The sequence below is a fragment of the Peromyscus californicus genome, unplaced genomic scaffold, assembly GCF_007827085.1.
Source record: "Peromyscus californicus insignis strain IS unplaced genomic scaffold, ASM782708v3 Scaffold_14__1_contigs__length_90479793_seg_2, whole genome shotgun sequence".
In the NCBI taxonomy this organism is placed as follows: domain Eukaryota; kingdom Metazoa; phylum Chordata; class Mammalia; order Rodentia; family Cricetidae; genus Peromyscus; species Peromyscus californicus.
The window spans coordinates 71,495,471-71,519,568 of record NW_026294436.1 but is presented as its reverse complement, the minus strand read 5'-3'; the positions used below and the strand labels follow the sequence as shown (position 1 = coordinate 71,519,568).

The window sequence follows — 24,098 nt, the reverse complement described above, 5'->3', positions numbered from 1 at the left end:
TGTGGCACTTAATGCAAATTAGGGTTTGTCCCCAGGCTTCCCAGTCCCATATATTCCCTATAGTCTGGGATAAAGTTGAGCTGATTCACGGAAGTCATCTCCTGGAGGGCTGTCTGTTGTACCCACAGCTGTCTGATCCTTGTTCCCTGCTTCTGCTTCCTCCACCCTCGTGGACCAATGCAGCTGTGATCCCCAGGAAGAAGCAGAACCATACCTGGTGTCTACTCAGGGCTCAATCAAATCCCTTCTGGTTGAATGTATAAATGAATGATGGGCTTAGGAAAGTTTCTCTGGGCTCTCATCACAGGACAGGACCCTATCTGTTTTGGAAGATGAGACCTTTCAATTTCAGAAGACTTAAAGAAAATGGCTGAGTTCTGTGAGACTTCTTTTGGCTGTGGGGTCCTCTGGGGACACGTAGGGGAAGAAGGCACAGCTCCTCAAACAGAGGAGTGGAGGTTAGGAAGTCTAGGAGGGTTCACCGACTCACTTTCCTCTTTTGTTAGCTTGACTTCAGAAATGCTGGGGAAATCTTGTCATTGCTGATGAATGCTGCCTATGAGACTGTTAACTCCCCTAGCAGGGTGGATATTAATGGGCAAGTTTTATACAAGGTGGAATGTGTCTCCTTGATGCATGATGGTGCCCAGATCACTAATGCAGGCCATGAGACCAGGAATCCAAGAATAATTTATTCATGTGAAATAAAACCTGCTGCTCTCACCAGTTTTCACTTGCTCTTTTGCTTAACATGAGCCAGCTGATAGTCTAGGAATGTTTTTGAAAAGGCTGACAGCACACTGAGGACTCAGGCTGGTTATGAATGGAGAATTGAGCCTTGAGTAGGTCTTAATCACATCACAACCCGGAGTGTCATACAAGAGATTAATGAAGGAACTGGAGAGATGGCTCAGTGGTTAACAGTGAGTACTGCTCTTGCAAAGAACCTGACTTCAGTTCCCAGCACCTATGTTGGGTGGCTCATATCTGCCCATAACTCCAGCTACAGGGATCCAACACCATCTTCTGGCCTCTGTGGGCACTGTACTCATGTGTACAAACACATGCACACAATTAAAAATTAAATAAATCTTAAAAACACAACAAGAGACTAATGATGATGGGAAACATCCCTCTGTAAAGAGTTTCAAAGGATTTAGAAATTGTATCTTGTAAAAAGAAGTTTGGCTGGGGATGTGGCTCAAGGTAGCGTGCCTGCCTAGCATGTATAAAACCCTAGGCTCCATTCCCAGCACTGTATAAGCCAGGCATAGTATCACGGGCCTGTAATCTCACCTCTTGGGAGGTAGAGGCAGGAAAATCAGTTCAAGAGGCTCTGATGTGCTGGGCAGTGGTGGCACAGCCTTTAATCCCAGCACTCAGGAAGAAGAGGCAGGTGGATCTTTGTGAGTTTGAGGCCAGCCTGGTCTACATAGTGAGATCCAGGACAGCCAGGGCTACACAGAGAAACCCTGTTCAAGATCACCTTTGGCTATTGGAAAGCTTGAGGTCAGTCTGGGTTACATGAGATCCTATTTCAAAAAGAAAACAAAATGAAGTTAGAGGACACAGGAAGAGATTTACAAACTGGATTTTTAAATACAGACTTTAGAAAAGTTCATCTTTTTCCTGAAAAAAAAAATAATAACCTGGCTTATGAAAGTAGAGTTCTAGTTACTCCTTAGTGACTCTCAAAACCTTAAGGGATCCACCATTTTAATTACTTATTTTTCTGTTTCTGTGATACAACACTATGACCTAGAACAGAGAATTTATTTTGGCTTAGTTTCCAGAGGGAAAGTCCACACTGGCAGGGGAGGCATGCTCAGGACCACTCACTGATAACTGGTGCACTTTGTTTATCCCATTCTTCAGATGACATCAGCTGTTTCGGGGACACAGGGGATTTCTTTCCTACAATATATTCTGATTATAGTTTCCCCTCCCCGGTCTCCTCCCCACCTCCCCTCCTACCCCAATCCACACTCTTTTTCTCATTAGAAAACAGACATCGAAAAATAATGATAAAATAAGAGACAATGAAAACGAATACATTGGCATAGGACAAAACAAACAGAATAAAAAAGCCAAAGGAAAAGCACGAGAAACACATACAGATGAAGAGACACACACATTCACACACGCAGAAATCTCATAAAAGCACTAAATGAGAAACCAGAATATATACACAAAGGACCTCTAAAGTTAAAAAAAAAAAAAGCTCCCAAAATGTCATTGAGTTGGTTTGTTGTTCCAGTGATAGTGGATTTCTAGTCTTTTTACTTACAATGGATCATTGGAAGAGCAAACGTTTGTTTTCTAATTTGTGAATTCCAGTTGCTACCTGAAATTTTCATTGTTTATTTTTATTTCATGCTTTCTAAGTGTTAAAATGCAACAATATAAGTAGGCTGTTCAGTTAAATGGCCAAGCTGACTCTGGGGCAGAGGGCTTAGGCCTGAGTAGATTCTACCATTCACTGCCTGTGTGATTTTGAACACTTACTTCTTTTCAGCCTTGCTTCTTTCATCTATGAAGTAGAAATAGTAATAGCTACTAGCTCATTGGTTTATTATGAAAATTAAAGGAAGTAATGCAGATACTTCCCACAATATCCATTTCTGATCATCAGATTTCCAAATACAAAACCTGGATTCTACTTTATATTGCCTTAATGAAGAAAAAATTTCACGTGTAACCAATTAAGTATTTGTTTCTCCTGCAAGTAATATTTTAAACTGTAACCAAGCTCAAAACAATTCTTTTTTTCATTTATTTATTTATTTATTTTTCTATTATCAGCTTGATACAGTACAGTACAAATTCTTATCCTAATAGTGAAATGTTTCACTGAGGCTTGCCCAGTGATTGAGTAAAACCAAATCTTATTATAAGCCACAGTCATCCTAGGGTCCCCCCTGCTATGTAGCCTCCCTGGTTCTGTGGGTTGCAGTCTGATTGTTCTTTGCTTTATATCTAGTATCCACTTATGAGTGAGTACATACCATGTTTGTCCTTCTGGGTTTGGGTTACCTCACTCAGGATGATATTTTCTAGTTCCATCCATTTGCCTGCAAATTTCATGCTGTCATTGTTTTTCTCTGCCAAGTAGTACTCCATTGTGTATATGTACCACATTTTCTTAATCCATTCTTCAGTTGACGGGCATCTAGGTTGTTTCCAGGTTCTGGCTATTATGAATAGTGCTGCTATGAACATAGTTGAACAATTCTTATATAGAAATGATTATATTGATGTAAAAGTTGGGCTTGATGGCACAGGCCTGAAACTCCAACTACTGCAGAGGCTGAAGCAGAAACAGTAAAAATCAAGACCTGCCTGAGCTACAGAGTTAATTCAAGGCCAGCTTGGGGAACTTTATAAGACATTGCCTCAAAATTAAAATAAAAAAAGAAGTGGGTTCAGTCCATGGATTGGGTGTGTGTATGTGGAACTAACGATGCCCCACCCACAGATGAGGAGCTTTTGCTAACTGATGACTGGGGTGGGGATGCATTTTTCTTCAAGGCTATGGCTGATGGTAGGTTGTCCATGAGCAGAGTCAGCACCAACTGGGTTCAGTATGTTACGAGAGAGAGAGAGAGAGAGAGAGAGAGAGAGAGAGAGAGAGAGAGAGAACATGAAAATGGGAAGGGCAGGTAATATTTGGTGTGGGGTTGTGGGAGAAGATTTGGAGGTGACTATTATCACGGTACACTGAATACATGCATGAATTTGACAAAGAATCAATAAAAGAAGAGAGACTGGGGGCCAGAGAGATGGTCCAGTGGTTAAGAATGTTTACTACTCTCGCAGAGGACCCTGGTTAGGTTCCCATGTCAGATGACTCTCAAGCGAATTCCAGTTCAGGGATCCCACACTCTCTTCCGGCCCCCACAGGCATTGCCGCATGTGGTGCACATAAACACACCCAGGCTTACAAAACTAAGAAATAAATCTTTTAAAAAATAGTTTTTCCGTTTTGATATTTTTGTTGATGTTTCTCCTGTTTTTTGGGTGGAGGGGATAGAGAAAGAATATGAAGCTGGGTTGGTAGGATCTTGGAGGAGTTAGGGGAGGGGAGACCATATGATTAAAATATATTGTATGGAAAAAAAGTAAATATTTAAAAAAAAAAAGAAAAAATGCTAAATATGAGACAGCAGGAAGTAGCCTCAGGATCAGCACAGCATTCATTCTAATGAGAGTATTACACTGCTGTAGAGGCGAGAATATCACAGGAATCACAATGACCTGGGAGAGTTGAACCAGAATTGTTCTCTTCCGAGGTTTATGCTGGAATCTGACCTTGTCCAAAACTGAATTTATAGTGCTGTATTTCCTGTACTGCTTTTGAAATGTCTTATATTTAGGGTGTATATATTTATTTCCTGCATAGACACCAACCAAAATACATCAAAACGAAGATTCTTATTTTCTGTTGCTTTTCTTTTTTAAAGACAAATTTGGGATGCTTAAAACTGGTTCGGCACCAGGTAAGTGTTTTCGGATCCCCAGTAGTAGATTTCTCCACCAACACAATAAGCCATATCAAAGCAAACAAAAAGTCCTGGGTTAATGAGCAAAAGGCTCCCAAGTGACCCCTCCAGCCCCAAACCCCCAGAAGAGAGGCGGGAGGGGGGAGAAGGAATCAAGTCGCAGGTCTAGGGACCAGAGCTTAAATACTGGCAGCAAGGTCCTTGAGCAGCTGGGGATGGGGGTGGCTCCCTCTCTTGGGGGACTTCTGAGAGGGGGCAGGATTTGGAGAGGGAGGAGGGGGCTGAGGCAGAGCTTCCAAGGGAATAAAAATCATTAGATAAGGAAGGAAAACCTGAATGGGGTACTGGTTGGCTATAGGCAGGGCCTGGAGTGTATTTCAGATGATGAAATCTTTTAATAACACTGGCGATTTTGGGGATAGGGACTGGGGATCCAACAGCAACTCACAAAGAAATTCCTTACATTTTACACTTTCGAAGAATAGGTGGAGTCTTGAGTTTAATTTAATGAATTACTAGATAGGGTTTAAAGGCTTAATTTAGGAGGATAATCCCATTGTCGCCCCCTTACCTTGGGTACTACAAGGCTGTTTTGCAGTTTATGGAAGGTGGTAGGGAGGACTAGGGCGTGGCTCATCCTCTCTACCTGGGCAGTTTCTCTAACAAAAACCAAGAATTTCTACTCAGAAAACACTGAGCTTTGGAACACTTATTAGAACATTTGGTCCGTTAAAAAAAAAAAAAAAAAGTGTGAAAGTCGAGTTTGCTTTTTGATCCTGTAATTGTATTGTTACAATGAATGGGAATGCGGTCTCTAACTCCGGGAGCCAACTTTCCAGGGAGAAGAGGAGCTGGCCGCAGCAGCCGCCCGGAAAAGGGCCGGGCGGGCCGGCCAGGGAGTCCGACTTCAAAAGGCCGCCGGTGGGGGCCGTGGTGAGACCTGGAACCGACTTCGCCTTCGCCTGAGAACACCTGTGGATCGAGACATTTCTCTGTCTACCCGAGGCTTCAACCCCGGAACTGCAGAAAGGACAACCGTTGGTGTTCCGGAACTTTGCAACGCCGGAACTAGAGGAGGAAGTTCCTTTCGTTGCAAACCGACTGAATTATCAGGCGGCACTTCCGGCGGGTCAAAATGGCCGCGACCGTTCAAGACTCACGTGTGAGCGCGGGGAAAAAGCTGAAGCGTTCCCTGAAGAAGAAGAAAAAGATGAAACTGGTAGCCAAGGATGAGGTGTCGAATCGGGAAGATGGGCTCAAAGAGTCTTCCGACGGAGAAGGTAACATGGTCGGGCGGAGCTTTGGCGACTGAGAAGGTCGAGCTGAACTCCCCAAGGCAAGGGCTGCGTTTCTTCTTGTTGGGTCCGTGGGGCGAGCAAGTGGGTGGGGTGAGGAGGCCTGCCATTCAGAGACGCTTTGCTGTCATGTTTAGTTTTGTGTTTCGACTCAGTCAGCTGTTACTAAGATGGACGAAACTGCCTGTGCCAATGAGAAACTTAACAGGAAAGCGTGAGAGGAAGGGTCTCAGTTGAAGTAAGGGGTGGGATAGGCTCAGAGAGCGAGGAGCAAAAAGCCACAAGAGGGAAGAAACAGTATTACTGTGCGGTGGGGGAAATGGGAGCGCTGGGGAGTTAGAGACAAGATAGTACTCAGTGAAAGAAAAGTAAATGGTAAAGGATAGAAACAAAAGTAACATTTGATAACAGTTCGAGAATGGAAGGAAGATGTATTTGGGGAGGTCTTTCACCATTATGTGTCTGCCCTTGCTGTTGCTTTGAAACTTCCATCGTTCGTGTCACCAGCTTCTTAGTTTAGAAGGAAGGACAGACATCTGCTTCCCACGCCCTAGTTACTGCTCATGTGTAGGTCACCCACGCGTGTTTGATCGTGTCAGTCATTCATGAATGGCTTCACATCCCGGAGTAACATCCAGCATTTTTAACTTGCGTGATGTGGCTTGTCTCTCGTTGCATCACATGCCTCTGCTGCTTGATCATTACTGTTTTCTGTTCATATTGGTTGCTGGACACCTGGGACGTGCCCTCATCCTGGAGTTTCTCTACCTTTTGCCTGTACTACCTACAGTATTCTTCAAACGCTTGCCTGTCCGTCTGATTTTCCGTTGGCTTGAGTCTCTGACCCAGTGGAGATTTGTCTTTATGTTTCTAATGCATCACGGTGCTCCTTGTCACGTTGGCTTAGTGCCCTGCTTTTTTTTAGATTTATTTTTCTTATTTTTAAATTATATGTATGTGTGTTGGGTGGGTGAGGGATATGTGAATGTGAGTGCAGGTGCCTGTAGATGCTAGAGGTCTCAGATCCCCTGAAGCTGAAGTTACAAGTGGTTGTTAGGAGCCTAATGTGGATGCTGAGAAAGGAACTCTTCTTCTGGAAGAGCATGAACTTAACTACTGAACATTTCTCCAGCCCTACCTTGCTCTTTTAAAACCCGCTTTTCAAATCTTCTGAAGTGTGTTTGCTGTTTGAAAGTTCCATAAGTGTACAGGCAGTTGAACCTCAGTTCCTAGAACGATGCCTGTTGCTCAGGGGCTCTTTCACAGGTGTGTAAGGAAATGAATGAATGAACTTGGACTTCAGGGCCAAGAAGTAACTATCATAAGCTATTGCAGTGGCTAGGTTACAAGGGCTCAGCTTATAGCTGTGGTTTTTACCACAGCATGGACTCTTCCAACTCCATTTACTAAGCTGGCTCTGTTGTTGTTGTTTGTGCATTTCTTTTCCTAATCTAGACCCACATTCAGTAGAGTGGCTGTGTCTCATTTTTCTCTTTAAAACTGTAAAATTGCATTGTTTGTTTATTTTTTCCATGAAGGTCTTGCTACTGCGTACATGTGGAGGTCAGAGGACAGTCTGCAGGAGCAAGTTCTCTCCACCATGTGGGCCCTGAGGATTGGACTCACATGGTTTGTGGCAAGGGCATTTAAATGCTGAGCCATCTGGCTGGCTCTATTTTTTTTCTTAATGTTTATTTGTATTTGTGTGTGTGTATGTAAGTGCATCTTCATGTGGTTATGTGTACAAACGTGGATTCTCCTGGAGCTGTAGTTACAGATGGTTGTGAACCACCTTGACATGGGTGCTGGGAACTGAACTCAGGTCCTCTGAAGAGCAGCAAATGGGCTTAGCCACACTCCCCCCTCCAAAAAAAAAAAAAAAAAAAAAAAACCAACAACTTTTATGTGTATGATGTTTGGTATCAAACTATATGAATGCTAGATAAGAGCTCCACCACTGAGTTTAGTGCTCTCCATCTAGTTTCTTTTCAGCATTTAAGCCATCTCTGTGACAGTGATAAAGTATAATAAAGGGTCCTTCATTTTGTAAATTTGATAATAAATAGTTATTGGTTAATGCACATTCTTTGGTGTGACTTAGAATTTGATATTTAACCTGAGAAATGGTTGTTTTCATCCTGTGAATTCAGTGTTTCTGGAAAGGTAACTTGTAGCTTATACAACTATTGATAAACTTTCAGATGATAATAACTGAAAACTATAAAGGCTGAGGCCTCAGGAGTGGTGTGCAAGTTACAGGCATATTGTTAAGTTGTCCTGGACCATCTATCAGGAGACTGGATCCGAAACACGTTTGACTTTTCAGCTGAGCATGACAGTGGTTAAGGGTAGGCCTTACTGAGATTTGAAGTAACATCATTTGTCATGTAGTTGGGTGGCACTTGCCTCACAGATAGCATGGGTGTGGCTTATGTGTCTTGAGCTGTACTTTTCATCTTCTGGTTTGATTTCTTTTGACATCTTGTACAAGGAAGGTAGAAAATTGTGCATTTATGAAATATTGTGTGTTGCAGAAACTCCCTGATCTCTGAGACGGAGACATTGTTGTCTTTGATGACAGCAGTATCTGAGAGCTTAGCATGAGCCTGATGCATGTGTGGTGTTCAGTAGACTTTTATTCATTAAGTACATTGCAAAGATCTCTTTATTCTTCCACCGGTAGACAACTAGGCTGACACCAGAACTTGGCTGAGTGGCACTGTGGTAAACATGGCTGAGCAGTTGTCTTTGACTTTGATTCTTTTGGATACTACTAGAAGTCATGTAACTGAATCAGAGTTCAATTTTCGTTTTGTTGTTGTTGTTATTAAAATACCTGCTTTTATTTAGGATATAATATTTCTAGCAGTAGCAAACTAATAATTATCCCTTTAAGGTTCATGGATTTCAAAATGTTAAAAGCAAAATTTTTAATTTTTTGAAGAACCCTCATTAAATTTTTTATAGGTGCTATGAATTTATATTTTAAAAACTACTGACAGGTTTTTTTTTTGTTGTTGTTGTTTTTTTTGTTTTTTGTTTTTTGTTTTTCGAGACAGGGTTTCTCTGTGTAGCTTTGCGCCTTTCCTGGAACTCACTTGGTAGTCCAGGCTGGCCTCGAACTCACAGAGATCCGCCTGGCTCTGCCTCCCGAGTGCTGGGATTAAAGGCGTGCGCCACCACCGCCCGGCTCACTGACAGGTTTTTTAGATGGGATCTCATGAGCCTAGACTTGCAGCATGTCCGACAGTGGTCTCTAACTGCAGGGTCTCCTGTGTCAGCCCATGTTCCCTCCCACCTTTGGCTTCTCCAGTGCTAGCATATGTTGTTTCTTTTGTTTGATGATATTCCAGCTGTGGTGAGATGGGATCTTACTGCAGTTTTGATTTGTATTTCCTTCATGGCTGAAGATAGTAAGCATTTGTTATGTGTTTTAGGTTATGTGCACTTCTTCATTTGAGAGTGTCTGTGTAGTTAGTTTGCCCATTTATTGAGGGATTCTTTGCTACTTCAGTACTGTGGTGTTTTGAGTTTTGAGTATGTATTTTAGCTTTTAACCCTTTACCAGATGTGTAGCTGGTGAAGATTCCCCCTACTGTATACACTGTCTGCCCAGTGTTAATTCTGTCCTTTGCCGAGCAGAAGCTTTTTCATCTGTGTTGTCCAGTTGACAGTTCTTCTGTTACATCCTGAGCTGTTGGAGTCTTATTTGGAAAGTCATTGCCTGAGCCTTATCTTGAGATGTGAAACCCCTTTTAATATAATTGTTTTACACTTTTATTCTTAGAAAACCAGACAGTCGCCAAGGGTAAAAGTAACTGCAGTTGTAGGTATCGTAAACTTGAATGATGGTAGTTGTAATACTTTTCAGAATATTTAATTATTGTTGTAACAAAATGGAACATGCTCATGAACCAGAGAGACATATGGAATGTAAAATTGGTACAGTCTGTGTCTTTTGGGAGAAGGTGAGGAAGGATCAAATTCAAGGGCCTTGGACTTGCTAGGTTGGTGCTCTAAGTGAAGCTGTACCTCAGCTTGCTCGTGCGTGCGCGCTCTCTCTCTCTATGTGTGTGTGTGTGTGTGTGTGTGTGTGTGTGTGTGTGTGTGTGTGTGTGTGATGCCTGTGCTGTGTCATGCACAAGGAAATCAGAGGGCAACCTTGGGTGTAGGTCTGTCTTCTAGCTTGTCTGAGATGGGGGTCTCTTGTTATCTGCCACTGCGTATACCATGCTGTCTGGGCTGTAAGTTGCCAGAGAGTCTCCTGTCACCCTCTCCTCCTTCCATGGGAACCCAGGAACTATAGATGAGCACTCCTGGACTCACTCACTCATGTTCTCAGATCTGAGCAGCAAACACGTTACCTATTGAGCCACCTCTTCAGCACTGTTTATTTTATTCTCTGTGTGCACCGTGGATATGCAGTGCCCAGGAAGGCCAGAAGAAGACGTTACATCTAGAACTGAAGTAACAGGCAATTTTGAGCCTCTTAATGCGGGTGCTAGGAGCCATACCTGTGCCCTCTGCAAAAACAAGTGCTATTAACCACTGACCCATCTCCCAGCCCATACTTTTTGTTTTGAGACCTGGTTTTACTAGATTGTTCAGGCTAGCCTTGAACTCACTGAGTAGCCAGGCAGGCCTTGACCTGGCAGTTCCCCTGCCTCAGCCTTAGACCAGTCTGAATCTTAAACAATACATAAATGTCAGTTGGTATAGGGCGAAGGGAGGATGATATCCCTGTAGAGTTGTCCTTGAGCTGCTCAGATGAAGTGGATAATTTTTTGGTTCAAATACAATGTATACTTGGTTCTTCAATTTGTAGCTTTAGTAACAAAAACAACAAAACCTAATAAATAAATCACTTCTGTTGAAATTTGGTCAAAAGATGAAAACAATGACCATTGATGTCACATACTATTAGTGGAGGAAGGTGGGACTAACCGAGCTATTACTCAAATAGTTGAACCAATGCAGGAAGTTCAGGCACAATACCGATGAGATTTGTAAGCTTTTATGGGGGAAAGCATCTGTAGTCCACAATCAAGCCCAGGTGAGCAAATCCTTATCTCCAGCCATTGCCAGGATGAGAAAGAGACACTTCCCCAGAGAAAGTGTCCTCCAACTGTGACATAGGAAGGTGGGAGGTAATGTCATTTCTAGACAGTGAAAAACCCTAAATTGTCTTGGTCACATGCTTGAAAAGTGACTGTCCACTTCTCATACAGGACTTCATAACAATCCAGTGTAGGAATCCTAGAGGTAGCCTTTCATTTTTGATGAATGGCAAAACTGCATTTAAGACCTAATAACCTAGCAGATAAATGTGCTTTTCATCAAACTGCCTTCTTTATCATTTATTTACTTCAGATAGCAAAGCAGCATGCCTAGGATTTGAAGTATGTAGTCGCCCCGTGTGAGTGGTTAGCGGTTCATGGCACAGTATTGTCTATGTGGAACTTTCCCCAGGCCTCCTCCTCTCTCCTGTCCCCAGTGCTTCCTTCTTTCCTCCTAGGACATTCACAATTGTTATTGAACATTTCTTTTGTCTGCTAAACTTGAGTTCTTTGGGGGAAGAAAGGTAGAATTATTCATTTCTTTCCTTGTTCTTCATTTAGAGGTGCTCAGAAATGTTGGGGGTTGTGCATGTTTTTAAAAGTTTGTCTTGGTCCTGAAGGAAACCGTTTACTTTCCTGCCAGCCACTAATCATATCTGGGCTGAAGAATTGGCAGGTAGGCAAGCTTGTGAGGCCGCTGAGGGTTTGGAAGCAGCAGCAGGTGAGAAGTCTCCATGTCTTCCTCAGTCCAGTCAGATTACATTCAAGGTGGTTAACATTGAAGAACTGTGTTCCTCAGTCGTGTGGACATATTTGAAGTGTGTGATAGCAATGGGTAACTGTTGTGGGGGATTGCAAATCATGGTTGGACGTTTGGCCGTCATTTGCAGTAAACATCCTCTGTAGTTCTCCCTTGGTTTTCAAAATTTTAAAGTAAAATTCTGAAGTCACTTTTAAAGTAATATAGAGCTTGGATAGAATTTTATACATGTCTAGTGATTTCTAGTCATGTGTTAGACAGCTGTGTTTACTTTCTGATGCTGAAGATTGGTTAGTGAAAAATTAGCCAAATCTGTGTCTGGATACAATTGAAAATGAAGAGCTCCTGTTTTGTTGTTGTTCTCATAATGATTGCTGGTCTTCAGTATTCCTACAAGGAAATTCTGGGGCGTGTGTGTGTGTGTGTGTGTGTGTGTGTGTGTGTGTGTGTGTGTGTGGTTATTACTCTGGGTAAGTGGGGAGCTGCAGTGGCTTGCAGCATGGAAAGACTTCTTTCTCTCCCGCTCACATCGTAGCTCCTTGCTGCCTTTGTAAGGTTCATCAGGACGAACACTAGATGTCAGTGTTGTAGTTTTGACATTTTCTAGGAGCTGGTAAAGCCTTTTTTTGCTTCAAATGTCCCAGGTAGTGTTGGTTCTTAAAACTTTTAGTGGTTGTATCTCTTTACATCTGGTTAAAGCTTACTAAAAAAGCAGGGCTTTTTTTTTTTTGTGTGTGTGTGTGTGTGTGTGTGTGTGTGTGTGTGTGTGTGTGTGAGAGAGAGAGAGAGAGAGAGAGAGAGAGAGAGAGAGAGAGAGAATTGTTGGTCATTAGTATCTTAAGTGCTGACAACTCTGAGAACTAAAACAGAATATTTTTCCACTACCTGCATTATTTAACTGTTAATATATACAAGGTCCTCAAAGATGCTGCTGGGGAGAAGTTGTGTGTCCCTTGGCTGTGGACAGTTTTTGCTGTGTTAATTGTATTACTCTTTGTAGACTTTACTGGTGGATTGTCTTCAACCCTAATCAGGAAATCCAAGGAAATGCCCCCAAATTCAGTTCAGTTGATCAATATGGCATTTAAAAGCTTCATATTGCAGTGTTTGGATTTTTGGATTTAGGGATGCCCAACTTGTATTAATCAAAATTAGTACCTGAAGGACGTGTATTATAATCAGTCCCTGGGTAAATATCTAACCAGCTGTCTTGGCTGATTTGTGGCTTAAAGTCTGAGGTTAGAAGGACCTGCCACCATGAGGGGTGTCGGATTGTATTAAGGAGAGCAGTGGGGAATTCATGTTTCTCAAAGGCAACTGCTGTCTCTGAGTTTTCCTCTTTGAGAAATTCTCAGCTGCCTTTGTTAGCCCTTATTAGCAAACATTGCAGGTCCCTTTGAAGTGTTTTCCAGTGAATTCCATGGGATTCTGAAAGAAGACACTTGAGCTCCGTGGAGTGCCGTGGAGTGCCGTGGAGTGCCCTGGTCGTATAGCTGGGTGTACACTGTGCTGCCCGCTAAGCTTACAATACCCCAGCTGCTCAGCAAGCTTTCCCAGCCACGCCCACCGGTGCTGCTGTTGCAGCTGTCCGCTGACCCCTGCCGCCTGGGTTTAAGGGAGGCCCTAGTTTGTACTGTGCTCTGTACTCTGGTGCTTCTGCTGGCGAGCTCTGCAGCACAGCCAGGAGCTCAGGTGGCTTGGAGGCTGGTGTTCCGTGGTTACTCAGCACTGCGTCAACGTCTTGATTCTATCATTTGGGTTTGTTTTTTTCCCCCCTCAAAAATGTAAGACATGAACAAATAAATTTTATTGCTATATCCAACTTTTAAAAAATCAGGTGTATTTAGTATTTTTCTGGACATAAGTTTAGAATTTTAATATGTGTGGCAAATTTTTTAGAAAACTGGTACTCTAACAGTACACTAAAATGTTTTTCTTAATGAATTAATACTTTAGTTCTTTTTTTTTTTTCTCCTGCTTTTTTTCAAGACAGGGTTTCTTTGTGTAGTCCTGGAACTTATTCTGTAGACCAGGCTAGCCTTGAACTTAGAGATCCACCTGCATCTCTCTTCTGAGTACTGGGATTAAAAGCATGAGCCACCACTGCCCAGCTAATATTGCAGTTCTTAAAAGTAATCTTTGTTAGTCTCTTCAATAAGTTTAGAGCTCAGCTCGGTCGAAGTCTGTGTCTTGAAGCACTCTGCACTGGACCTCCCTGGCCTCCCTCCATCCCTACAGCTGTGACGTGGAGCAGCTGTTGGATTTATCTCTGCAGCCTGGGTCTTGAAGCCACTCTGACTCCTGGTCCTCACTGTGGGCTGCTCTCTGGTGCTTTTAGCAACACAAGGAGTCCTGGTGCTCTTTGTCACTGCCACAGACACGGGCGTCAGGAGGGCCTGGCAGTGCTCTGCCCAGGGCACTAAAGTTTCATTTATTTTTACTCCTAGGTTCCATACGAAGCTGGGAATCAGAAATGGACCAGTTGTCAGATGATGGTGCAGTAGAAGCCGACAGTGAGGACAATGTTGAATCCTGTGAGGAAGATAATGATGAGGCTGCAGAACCAAGTGCTGGGACTAATTCTGGCTGGGCAGATGCCATGGCTAAAATCCTTAACAAAAAGACTCCGAAAAGTAAACCCACCATCCTCACCAAAAACAAAGAGCTGGAGAAGGAGAAGGAGAAACTAAAGCAGGAGAGGTTGGAGAAGAGGAAGCAGGTCTGTCTGTCCGTTTGTCTGTGCTGTCCTTGGAGTTTGTCACAGAAGCATTCAGCTTTAAGGGCGTCTTATGTGGGGGTGGGTAAGCAAGGGTAAGTCAGAACTACAGTCTTGTGCGGGCTGTTGAGCACACCCAGCCCTACTATGGAAATCTGAATACCAAACTGCATGCAGTTTAGAAATGGTTTTCTGCTGACAGACCGGATTCTTTTCTGGTCAATCACTGCTGATAGAAGTTAGTCTAACCTGGATTAAAGACCTAAATTTTCCAAGAAGTTGGCTGTTGTACAGTGTAAAAGAAGCTATGGTGAGCTTTTCATGTCCTCTGTACTATAAGTATCAGTACGTCAAAAATATTTGGTTATAAAAATAAGTAGTTTCTAATGAAAGAAAAGTAACTTCCCATGTTTGTACTGACAGTGTAGAAGTACAAACTTCCAAGGAGTAGTTTCTGTATAAATGGAAGAAAGAGGCTTGAATTAGGGCATGCTGCTTTTTATGTCTGGCATGCCCTTGTTCCCTCTTGGGTTACTCCGCTTAGAAGTTGGGCTTTCCTGCATTGCTGTCTTGACACACAGGTGTGCTCTTCCTGATAGTTCTTTCTGTACTTTAAGGTAAACTTTGTCTCTAACCTTACAGAGAGCTTTTCCCCTGAAATTTGAATACTTGTTTATTAACTGGTAAAGATTAGAACCAGCTTTTAAAATGACAGAATCTGTAATTACCTCTAGTCTCCAAATTCCAGGAAGGGCAAGAATTTAAAGCCTGGGGCAAGTTGTAGGTCAGCTCTGAGTGCTGGAGATGATATGCTGTGCACGGGGCACATTGTAGACAAACTTCTAAATGGTCTTATTAAATAAAAAAACATGGAGTCAAATAGAGAGGTGAAAGCCTTAGATCAGGGAAATAGGGAAAGCCACCAGCCAACCTTAACTCGCCAACTCTGCAGCTTCCAAATGTGAGCTACTTCCTGTCTACCCATGCCATCATATGCCTTGCTTTTCTGCCCTCTCATTGGCTCTTAGCCCAGCTACCTCACTTCCTTGTTACTGCCTGTCTGTACAGACCTCCAGGTCTCTATGGTTGGTACTGGGATTAAAGGCGTGTGTCACCATGCTTGGCTCTGTTCCCTAGTATGGCCTTGAGCACACAGAGACCCTGCCTGTTAAGTGATTGGGTTAAGGGCATGTGCTGCCTGACTTTGTTTACTTAAAATGGCTGGCTTTCCCCTCCCCGCATCTTTATCAAAGCACAAATAAAATATCACCATAGCACATGGATGCACACTTGAGTGCTAGAGATGATGTATTGTGCATGGGGCACATGGATGAACACTTGAATGCTGGAGAAGTACTGTGCATTGGGCACATGGATGCACTCTTGCTGATAGCAGCAGTGGTGGGACTGGCCATCTGTAGAAGTCAGATAACGATGTAACTTGTTATGGTTTTGTTTCTTACTTTGTGTGGTGATGAGTCTGCTGACTTTGAAATGCACCGACAGGGGAAGAATCCCTTTTCTTAAGGAGCCAGACTGTGTTGTCAGATCTGGAGTGTTAGCTGTGTTCTGTCGTTATTTTGTTGTTTCTCTGGAACTCACCTTGTAGACCAGGCTGGCCTTGAACTCATAGAGATCTGTCTGCCCCTGCCTCCTGAGTGCTGGGATTAAAGGTGTGCGCCACCACTGCCCAGCCTGAACCATGTTCTTACTACAGAAGGAGAGGAGGGTAGAGAAAAACCAGCCAGCATTTTCCACCCTTCTTGGTGTAGATGCTTAGTGGCCTCCAGGCGAGTAGTTCATCTGGTCAGTATATATCAGTTTGGGAAACAGACCTGAGCAGTCAGTCAGGCACCTGGGGCCAAGGATGTTACTCAGAGGCCATTTTACACAACCTGAGTGTTGTCTGTGGGATTTCCTTTGTCCAGCTTCCCTTCAGTATTTGCACAGTGGTAGGAAATGTGTTCATTTGAGTTTGGGACTAAAAAGGCTATATGTGATGAGAACACTGTTAGATATGCCTTGAGAGGAGAAATATGTTTATATGATTTTATATAAAGAGAAATAGATAATATGCGAGACAGTATGTGAATATCTGCATATGATATTGTTCTATTCAGAGCTGGTACAGAATTGATTCTGAGAGCTGGTGAATCTACTCTGAAGATAACAGGTAGCCTAGCTTGCCCTTACCAAAGTGAGCAGTGTGGTCGGTCTTGTGCATCCTGCTGATGTGCTGTGGCAGTCAGGGGGATGGTTGGCTCACCCTACCTTGTACTGCACTGCCTGGCTGTATGTGCTGGCAGTTCTCCAGAGCCTGATGCCAGAGGACCTCTTAGAGACTGCCTCTCACATGACATGCCGAGTGCTAACCACAGGCTGTCGGAGCTGAGCCCCTAAAACTGTGCTTTTAAAAACAGCCCCTGTGACACACAGAGCTGGGTGATTTATTACCTTTGTCCTTTCACAGAATATCATATCAAAGTTTGCTGCACTTTCAAAAATGCCTAATATTCTTTCACATAACTATTTATAATACAGCTTGATAAGAAGCGGGAGTGGGAAATGATGTGCAGAGTGAAGCCAGATGTTGTCAACGACAAAGAGGCAGAGAGGAACCTTCAAAGGATTGCCACGAGGTAAGACAGTGCTTCTGCCTTTAAAAATAAGTACACAAAAGCAAAAGCTTTGACAGTGATCTACTTGGTCAGATTGGATTCCTAAGCTCTGCTTTCTCAGAGCCAAGTGCCACACATCCAGTCCTGCTGTTGGACACTGAATTTAACCAAAGACTTTGGAGGTGTCATGAGGCAGAACTGTAGTATGCTAAGTGTGTATTTGGCCTGAGTCTGCGGGGGTCATCATTTGTATAGTTGTGGGAATTGTGGAGTCAGACCCCTGACTGCGTTTCTCTCTGGTGCTTGTCTAATGCATGGTGCTGGGTTTGTTCTCTAGATTGTGTTTGCAGGGTGAGATGTCACACATTATGCCAGCTTTACCTTGGCCTTTCCCCTCTGAACCCCACCCCCAACACGAGCACCAGACATTTGTCACCTTCCATGTCTAGGGCTGAATAGGATATGGTGTCTTCTGTGTGACCTGTAGAAATGAGTCTTTTGAGAATGGGATGTATTCTGTGTATAGTGACAACCGTGGGAGTTGGGGAATCGGGGAAGGCTTCGCAGGAGGCAACATTAAATTGCTACTTAAAATACAGGAAGTTTTATTTGGTGGAGTGATATTTAACTTCTGGTTGACAGGTTACTCTGGTCATTTTCTGTTCTGTGTGAGGGTTACACAGTGAAATGGTGGAGAGTCTGTACACACTAAGTCTGTCTTGACTTATCTGTTATTCCTAGCCTGTGAGGATCCCTGGAAATTGAGACACTATGCTCACTTTGGTTTGAAAAAGAAAAACAACAACTCAGTTTTCAACAGCTCCATAACCATTATTATTTTAAAATAACTACATGAAAATTCAGCTTATTAACATATATTAAGACCATTCACTCATGTATTCAGTACACTTTAAAAGTAAAATAAGCTTACTACCTGATTTGACTAAGAAAGACAGTGCCCATTAAGTTTCTACACTGTCCACTAAGCCGCCAATGGGAGTCAGTTCAGCTCAGTGTTCGCTTTCAAGAATAAGTGAGAATATTTTCCACCCGAGAGTGCTTGCCTCTTCTAGACTGGTGGTGAGACGGTATTCTGCTGTGCTTGTCTGTGTTACACTGCTCTGGTGTGTTGTACTCTAGGGGTGTGGTGCAGTTATTCAATGCAGTTCAGAAACACCAAAGGAATGTCGGTGAAAAGGTTAAGGAAGCAGGAGGCTCCATCAGGAAGCGAGCTAAGCTGATGTCAACTGTTTCCAAGAAGGATTTCATCAGTGTTCTTCGAGGAATGGATGGTACAAATGAGAACAGTTCTGCTGGGAAGAACCTAAAAGCCAGACAGGTAAGACTGTGCATGATAGGAATCACTGCATCAGACACTGTTAAAATGTGACAGACAACCTATTAAAATACTGAGATGGAGAAACAGCACCCTGCAGAATTAAGAGTTCTTTCAGATCTCATTACAATTTCTGATTTCCCACAACCTAACTTAAGGTTTGAATTCTTTAGTTCATGATGATATTCTCTATGGAAATTACCAGTTATTGCTATCATGATCCTGTTGATAGAACTCGGGCCAAATGGAGTCATAGAAATGGTGTGGAAGTGGGGTTTGCATTGCTCCTATCTGAAACTATCGTTTTTCCATTGTGGAAAGTGGAAACCCAGGTGAAGATGACAGTTTAAACTTTGGTCCGCAGAAGTGACTGGGATAGGATGTAACTTGTAACGTGGAGTCAGGATATTGAGGAGCAATAGTGGACAGTCTCTACGTAGAGTCGGCTTTGGTGATTTAAGATTCTAGGTACCAGCTTAGAAAGGTGTGGAGGTGCACACCTTCAGTTCCAGCATGCAGGAGGCAGAGGTAGCTGGAGCTATGAGTTCTAGGCCAGCCAGGGCTGCAAAGTGAGGCCCTGTCTCAAGGGAAAGAGATTGTAAGCACCTCTGAGATCTTTGGAGTGATGACTTTACTGCTCATTATTTTGCTGGTGGACCTCAATAGATATCCGACTGTCCAGGGAAGGGTTCTGAAATGTGCTTTCATCTCCGAAGGGCTGGATGAGAAGGTGGGGAGTGGGGGATGTGAGGGGGCCTTAGTGAGTTGGGGAAAACAATGGAATACTAGGAGTTTCACAACAGCTCAGGGTTGTAGTATGTTTCAATGTCCTTGATTAAGTTGCCATTTTGCCTAGTTTCTACTTGTAGCTTTGATAGACACATGATAGTCATACATACTATGAACTACAATGTAATGTGGGTTTTTTGGTTTATGTATAAATTGGCAGTGATCAGGTCATTTCCAGTGCCTTAAACCAAAACTTCGTCCTCCTCACTGTCACTGTAGCCATTAGCCAGCCTTCCTCATATTCTCCTCAGTCTCTGATAATTACTACTTTACTGTCAACTTCTCTGAGATAACTTTAAAATTCCACAAGAGATTGTGTCCTGTGTGTTCTGTGCCTGGCTTGCTTATATCATGGGACAGAGTGTCCTCTAGGTACATCTCTCTTGCTATGTTTGCATAGTACTCCATTGTAATGCAAGTCATAATACTGATGTAACACATGTATATGAAATATAGCACATTGTCCGTTGATGGCTATTTAGGTTTACTCTATATCTTGGTACTGTAATGTTGCAATACATGTGGCAAGATAAGATTTTGTTGACATACTGATTTCAAGTCATTTCCTGTCTCCTCCATCCTCCCTTCTTGCCTTCCTTACACTTCTTTTGCTAGGGGTCAAACTAGGACTTACGAACCATGCCAGGCAAGCACTCTACCACTAGACTACACTCCAGCCCCTGATCTCATTGTCTTTGAGTATATGTTCAAGAATGAGATTGGTGGAGAGTGTTGTAGTTGACTGAGTAATCTCCGTCCCATTAGGCTGGCTATACCACAGAGAGAAATACTGCTTCTGAAGGGAGCATGCTGTTGGGACAGCACGTTGTTGTGATGAGCATAACCATTATGGGAGGTTTGTCTCTACAGTAGTAAGGAACCCAGATAGTGTATGTGTGGAAGATGGCTCTTACTTTGTAGTGTCTGTCAGAAGTGGGGGACTTATACTTAGTTGAAGTCTCAGGCTATATTCACACTGGGAACTTTGTTCCCTAAGACAGAGATACATTTAGTAGCATTAGTGGGTAGCACTCTTGGGAGGTGGAAAGTAAATACTTGCTTTTTCTTCTTTTCTGTTAGTTTCAAAGTCATTTTTTATGGATGCTTATCTGTGAGCTGAGAAATACAGGCTCCTTCCTTTCCGCCATTTGAACTTGCTTGGCTTTCTTTTCTCCATCAGTTGTCACAGGCACAGTATTAATCTGGAATAGGGTGGACACCTAGAGATGGTGCTCTAGAAGTGGCTTGCTCTAGAGCACCTTCATGCCACCAGTACCCCGGCATGTTTTTTTTTTTGGGGGGGTTTTGTTGTTGTTGTTTTCTGTTTTGATTTATTTCTTATGGACACATAATCCTGTTTCTGAACAGTGTGAGTTTGAATCTAATTACCAAGGGGCTATACTGCTTGTGATAGCAAATCTTTATAGATGCCCAGTTGGTACTGTGCTATTCTTTGAAAGTCTTGCACTAAGTAAATGTTGTTCTCTGCTTACTTAATAACTATTCAATTCTCTCAGCATGTGAGAGGAGAATGCTGCTGTTTGGAGCAAGACTTTGTGGCAGCTACTGGGAAGCATTGTGCCATAGCAGACATCCATGTTGGGTGTTACTCTCTTGGAAAGCTGAAGTGAATTGTTCCATTTCCTTCTGTCTTGTTTCTGCTGCTGAGATGGCAGGTGCTGTTCTGATTTCTGGTTCTTTCCTCTGTGGAGGCTTTAAGGATCTTCTCTTTATCTCTCTCATTCTGCAGTTTGGCAGTGGGATGCCCTGGTGTGGTTTCTTTGTTCTCTGTTCTATATTGTTCATCTACATTGCTGTTTGGTTGCTTTTCTTCCTTGCCTCTGGGCTTGGTCCTATGGGCTTCTCTGATTGGCCCTTCGGCTTTTGTAACTTTCTGCCTATGTCCTGTCGCCACCACTCTTTTCTAGACAAGTTCTTTGACTTCTAGCCCTTACGCCTAAAATAAACCTGATGTCATTGTTTCAAGTTTGAGGAGCTTCTGATGTTCTTAGTGTTTCTTTCTGAGAGTGTTGATTTTATTTCACAGGGATGATACATATATTCTCTCTTTGAAAAATGAATTAGTTTTAATTTGGGTTTTTTAGGGGGTGGGCTTTACGTTGTTTTATTTCATGGGCTCAGTTTTGCTGTTTGTCTTGGTCCATGTCTTTCCTGTTATGGGTCTTCAAATGAATGGTGGTGATCTTCACTGTTCCTATCTCAGAATAACATACTGAGGAGTGGCAAGAGCTTACTTGTAAGCCCAGAATTTGTTGATGGAGAGCTAGGCTGTAGGTAACAAAGAAAGCTAGTTTCTTAAAAGGATGCCCACATGTCAGTTTGTATAGTTCCTCTTGGAACCGTCTGTCTCTAGAACGGTCCTGCCGTCTACTGCATTTGGGGTAGGATTCTTTTTTCCAGTGTCCCTGGAACATGGGTGATGACCTGCTGTTTGTGTAGACTGCCAGCTGCTGCTCCATCCTGTCAGGCCTGTCACCCAGGACTCTCCTCACCCTGACTCCTCTCCAGCACTTGACTTGAGTCTGGATTCTTACCTTTCCCCACTGGGTTGGTTGCCACAGTTTCACCCAGTGCCTTTTAGAATGATGAGTATTAATGTATATTAGTTGTGCACATTGGTGGACTTCCGATACTTTTCATATCCGTCTGTGTTGTCATTGAGCATGGCTGTTTTCCCTTCTACCCTCGTGCCCTCCCTCCCACTTTTCAGAGTAGTCTTTTCTTTTGCTTTCTGGTCGTTGTCACTTTTGGTTTTTTGGGTTTCTGCATGTGAGAGAAAACATGTAATACCTATGCTCTAAATCTGCTTGATTTCACTTAACTTGATGGTTAGATTTACCTGCTACCTGTAAATGGCATAATTTCCTTAAGGCTCAATAATGCTGCACAGTGTCCATTTACTGTGTTTGGTTATTTGTGCATTTATTTCTTGATATGACTGACTGATTTGGTACCCTGGCTATTGTGAACAGGGCTTCAGTAATCGCTGTGTGGCCCGCCTGTCCACCTTTTGGTTTTGTTTGTTTGTTTGTTTGTGTTTTTTTTTTCTGTACTCTGCCTATTTCTTTTCTGTTGGGTAAATGACCACAAGTTGCATGACTGGATCATATGGCAGTTGTGTTTCTAGGAACCCCCATACTTCTACAGTGGCTGTATGATTGTATATTCCCACCAAAAGCACAGAAAGGCTCCTTTTCTCCACTTTGGCACCGGATTTGTTATTTTTTTGTCTTTGGGGTAATAGCCATTTTGACTAGGGTGAGTTAGAATTTCAGGGCAGGCTTATTTTAACTTTATCAAGATAGGGTTTTACTATATAGCTCTGGAATTTGCTATGTGCAATAGGCTGGCTTCACACTCACCGAGATCTGCCTGTCCCTGCCTCCTGAGAGCTGGGATTGAAGGTGCCACCAGACCATCTCCTCAGTGTACTTTTAACTTGGATCTCCCTAGTGGTTAATAATGTTGGACATTTCTCATATAAATACTAGATGTTTGTGTTTGTTTTGAAGAGCTTCTGTTTAGGTCAATTGCCCATTTTTCAAGAAATCAAATTATTTGATCTCTTGCTGCTAAGTTTTTGTATTTATTTTCTGTCAGGTGGCTGGTGGGCAGAAAACCCCCGCTCCTCCCCCTCCCTGCACTCTGTAGGGTGTGCTGTCACCCCTCCCTCCCCCTCCATGCACTCTGTAGGGTGTGCTGTCACCCCTCCCTCCCCATCCCTGCACTCTGTAGGGTATGCTGTCACCCCTCCCTCCCCCTCCATGCACTCTGTAGGGTGTGCTATCACCCCCCCCATGCACTCTGTAGGGTGTGCTATCACACACACCCCATGCACTCTGTAGGGTGTGCTATCACATACCCCCCATGCACTCTGTAGGGTGTGCTATCACATACCCCCCATGCACTCTGTAGGGTGTGCTATCACCCCCCCCCCATGAACTCTGTAGGGTGTGCTATCACATACCCCCCATGCACTCTGTAGGGTGTGCTATCACACACACCCCATGCACTCTGTAGGGTGTGCTATTATACCCCCCCCATGCACTCTGTAGAGTGTGTTCTCACCCGACCCTATGTACTCTGAAGGGTGTTGTCACCCTGCTGATGGTTTCCAGATCATTATAGCAAGACTCTTCAAAACAACAGAACCAGTTGGCTGGAGAGAGAACTGATTTCTGTTTTTATGTCTTTCTATGTTTTGATTATTGTATCTCTTTAGTGTGTTGGAGTCAGGGACTGTGATGCTTTGGCTTTTGGGGTCTTTTGTGGCTACAGATTTTAGTAGAACCTTCTGTTTCTGTGAAAAAATGTCCTTGTTTGTTTGTTTTTGATAAAGATCACACTATATAAACTGCTGAGTGGTGTGGGCGTGTTAACATCCTGTCCATTTGCGTGAGGTTAGTTCTTAGTTTTCTTATACAGTCATTTGTCTTTATCTGTGAAATAGTTAGAAACCATATTTTAGAAGCTTTCTTGGGAAAACAGTTCAGCTGCTCTCAAAGGCCACTTTAGGGAAAGATTTTTTAGAAGACTGTTAAATATTTTTAATGATAGTAAGCAATAAATTATAGTTGAGTCACCAGTTAGAGTTAGTCCTTGGAGCTGGGGTCCTGAGAGGTGAAACCAAAGGCCCTTTATGGGCTCATTGCAGGAGAGACAGCAGCTTCTTTCATTTAGGAAACTTTTTTGTCATGTGTAAAATTATCTGTTTATTCAGCAATACATGTTTCGTTTAATGTTGGTAACATTGTCTGTGCTCATTGGGGGCGGGCACAGAGGCTGACTTCCTGCGTTGCCTACCTTCCCTTCTCTCACTGAATCTGGAGCTTGCTGATTTGTCTAAACAGGCTCCCCACAATTCCCAGGGACCTGCTGTGTCCTCTCTGTGGCTGGGGACTAAGTGCAGGTCCTCAGGCTTGTGTGGCAGCTGCTTCACGACTGCCCATTCGTGTCCTGCTTGAACTGCTGTAGGTCTGTGATAGTCGGCAGGGGATGCCCACGACG

At 43.2% G+C, this 24,098-nt stretch overlaps 1 protein-coding gene across 1 annotated transcript in view; it reads left to right on the top strand.

Annotated features, from left to right (window-relative positions):
- Positions 1-5,606: 5,606 nt before the first annotated feature.
- The window catches only part of Rrp15 (ribosomal RNA processing 15 homolog), a 33,281-nt gene continuing 14,789 nt past the window's right edge, over positions 5,607-24,098 (top strand). The window contains exons 1-4 of the mRNA XM_052737948.1: positions 5,607-5,779; positions 14,059-14,330; positions 16,869-16,966; positions 18,086-18,284. Coding sequence (XP_052593908.1) covers positions 5,635-5,779; positions 14,059-14,330; positions 16,869-16,966; positions 18,086-18,284 — 714 coding nt within the window. The 5' untranslated portion in view covers positions 5,607-5,634. The remainder of the gene's footprint in view (positions 5,780-14,058; positions 14,331-16,868; positions 16,967-18,085; positions 18,285-24,098) is intronic.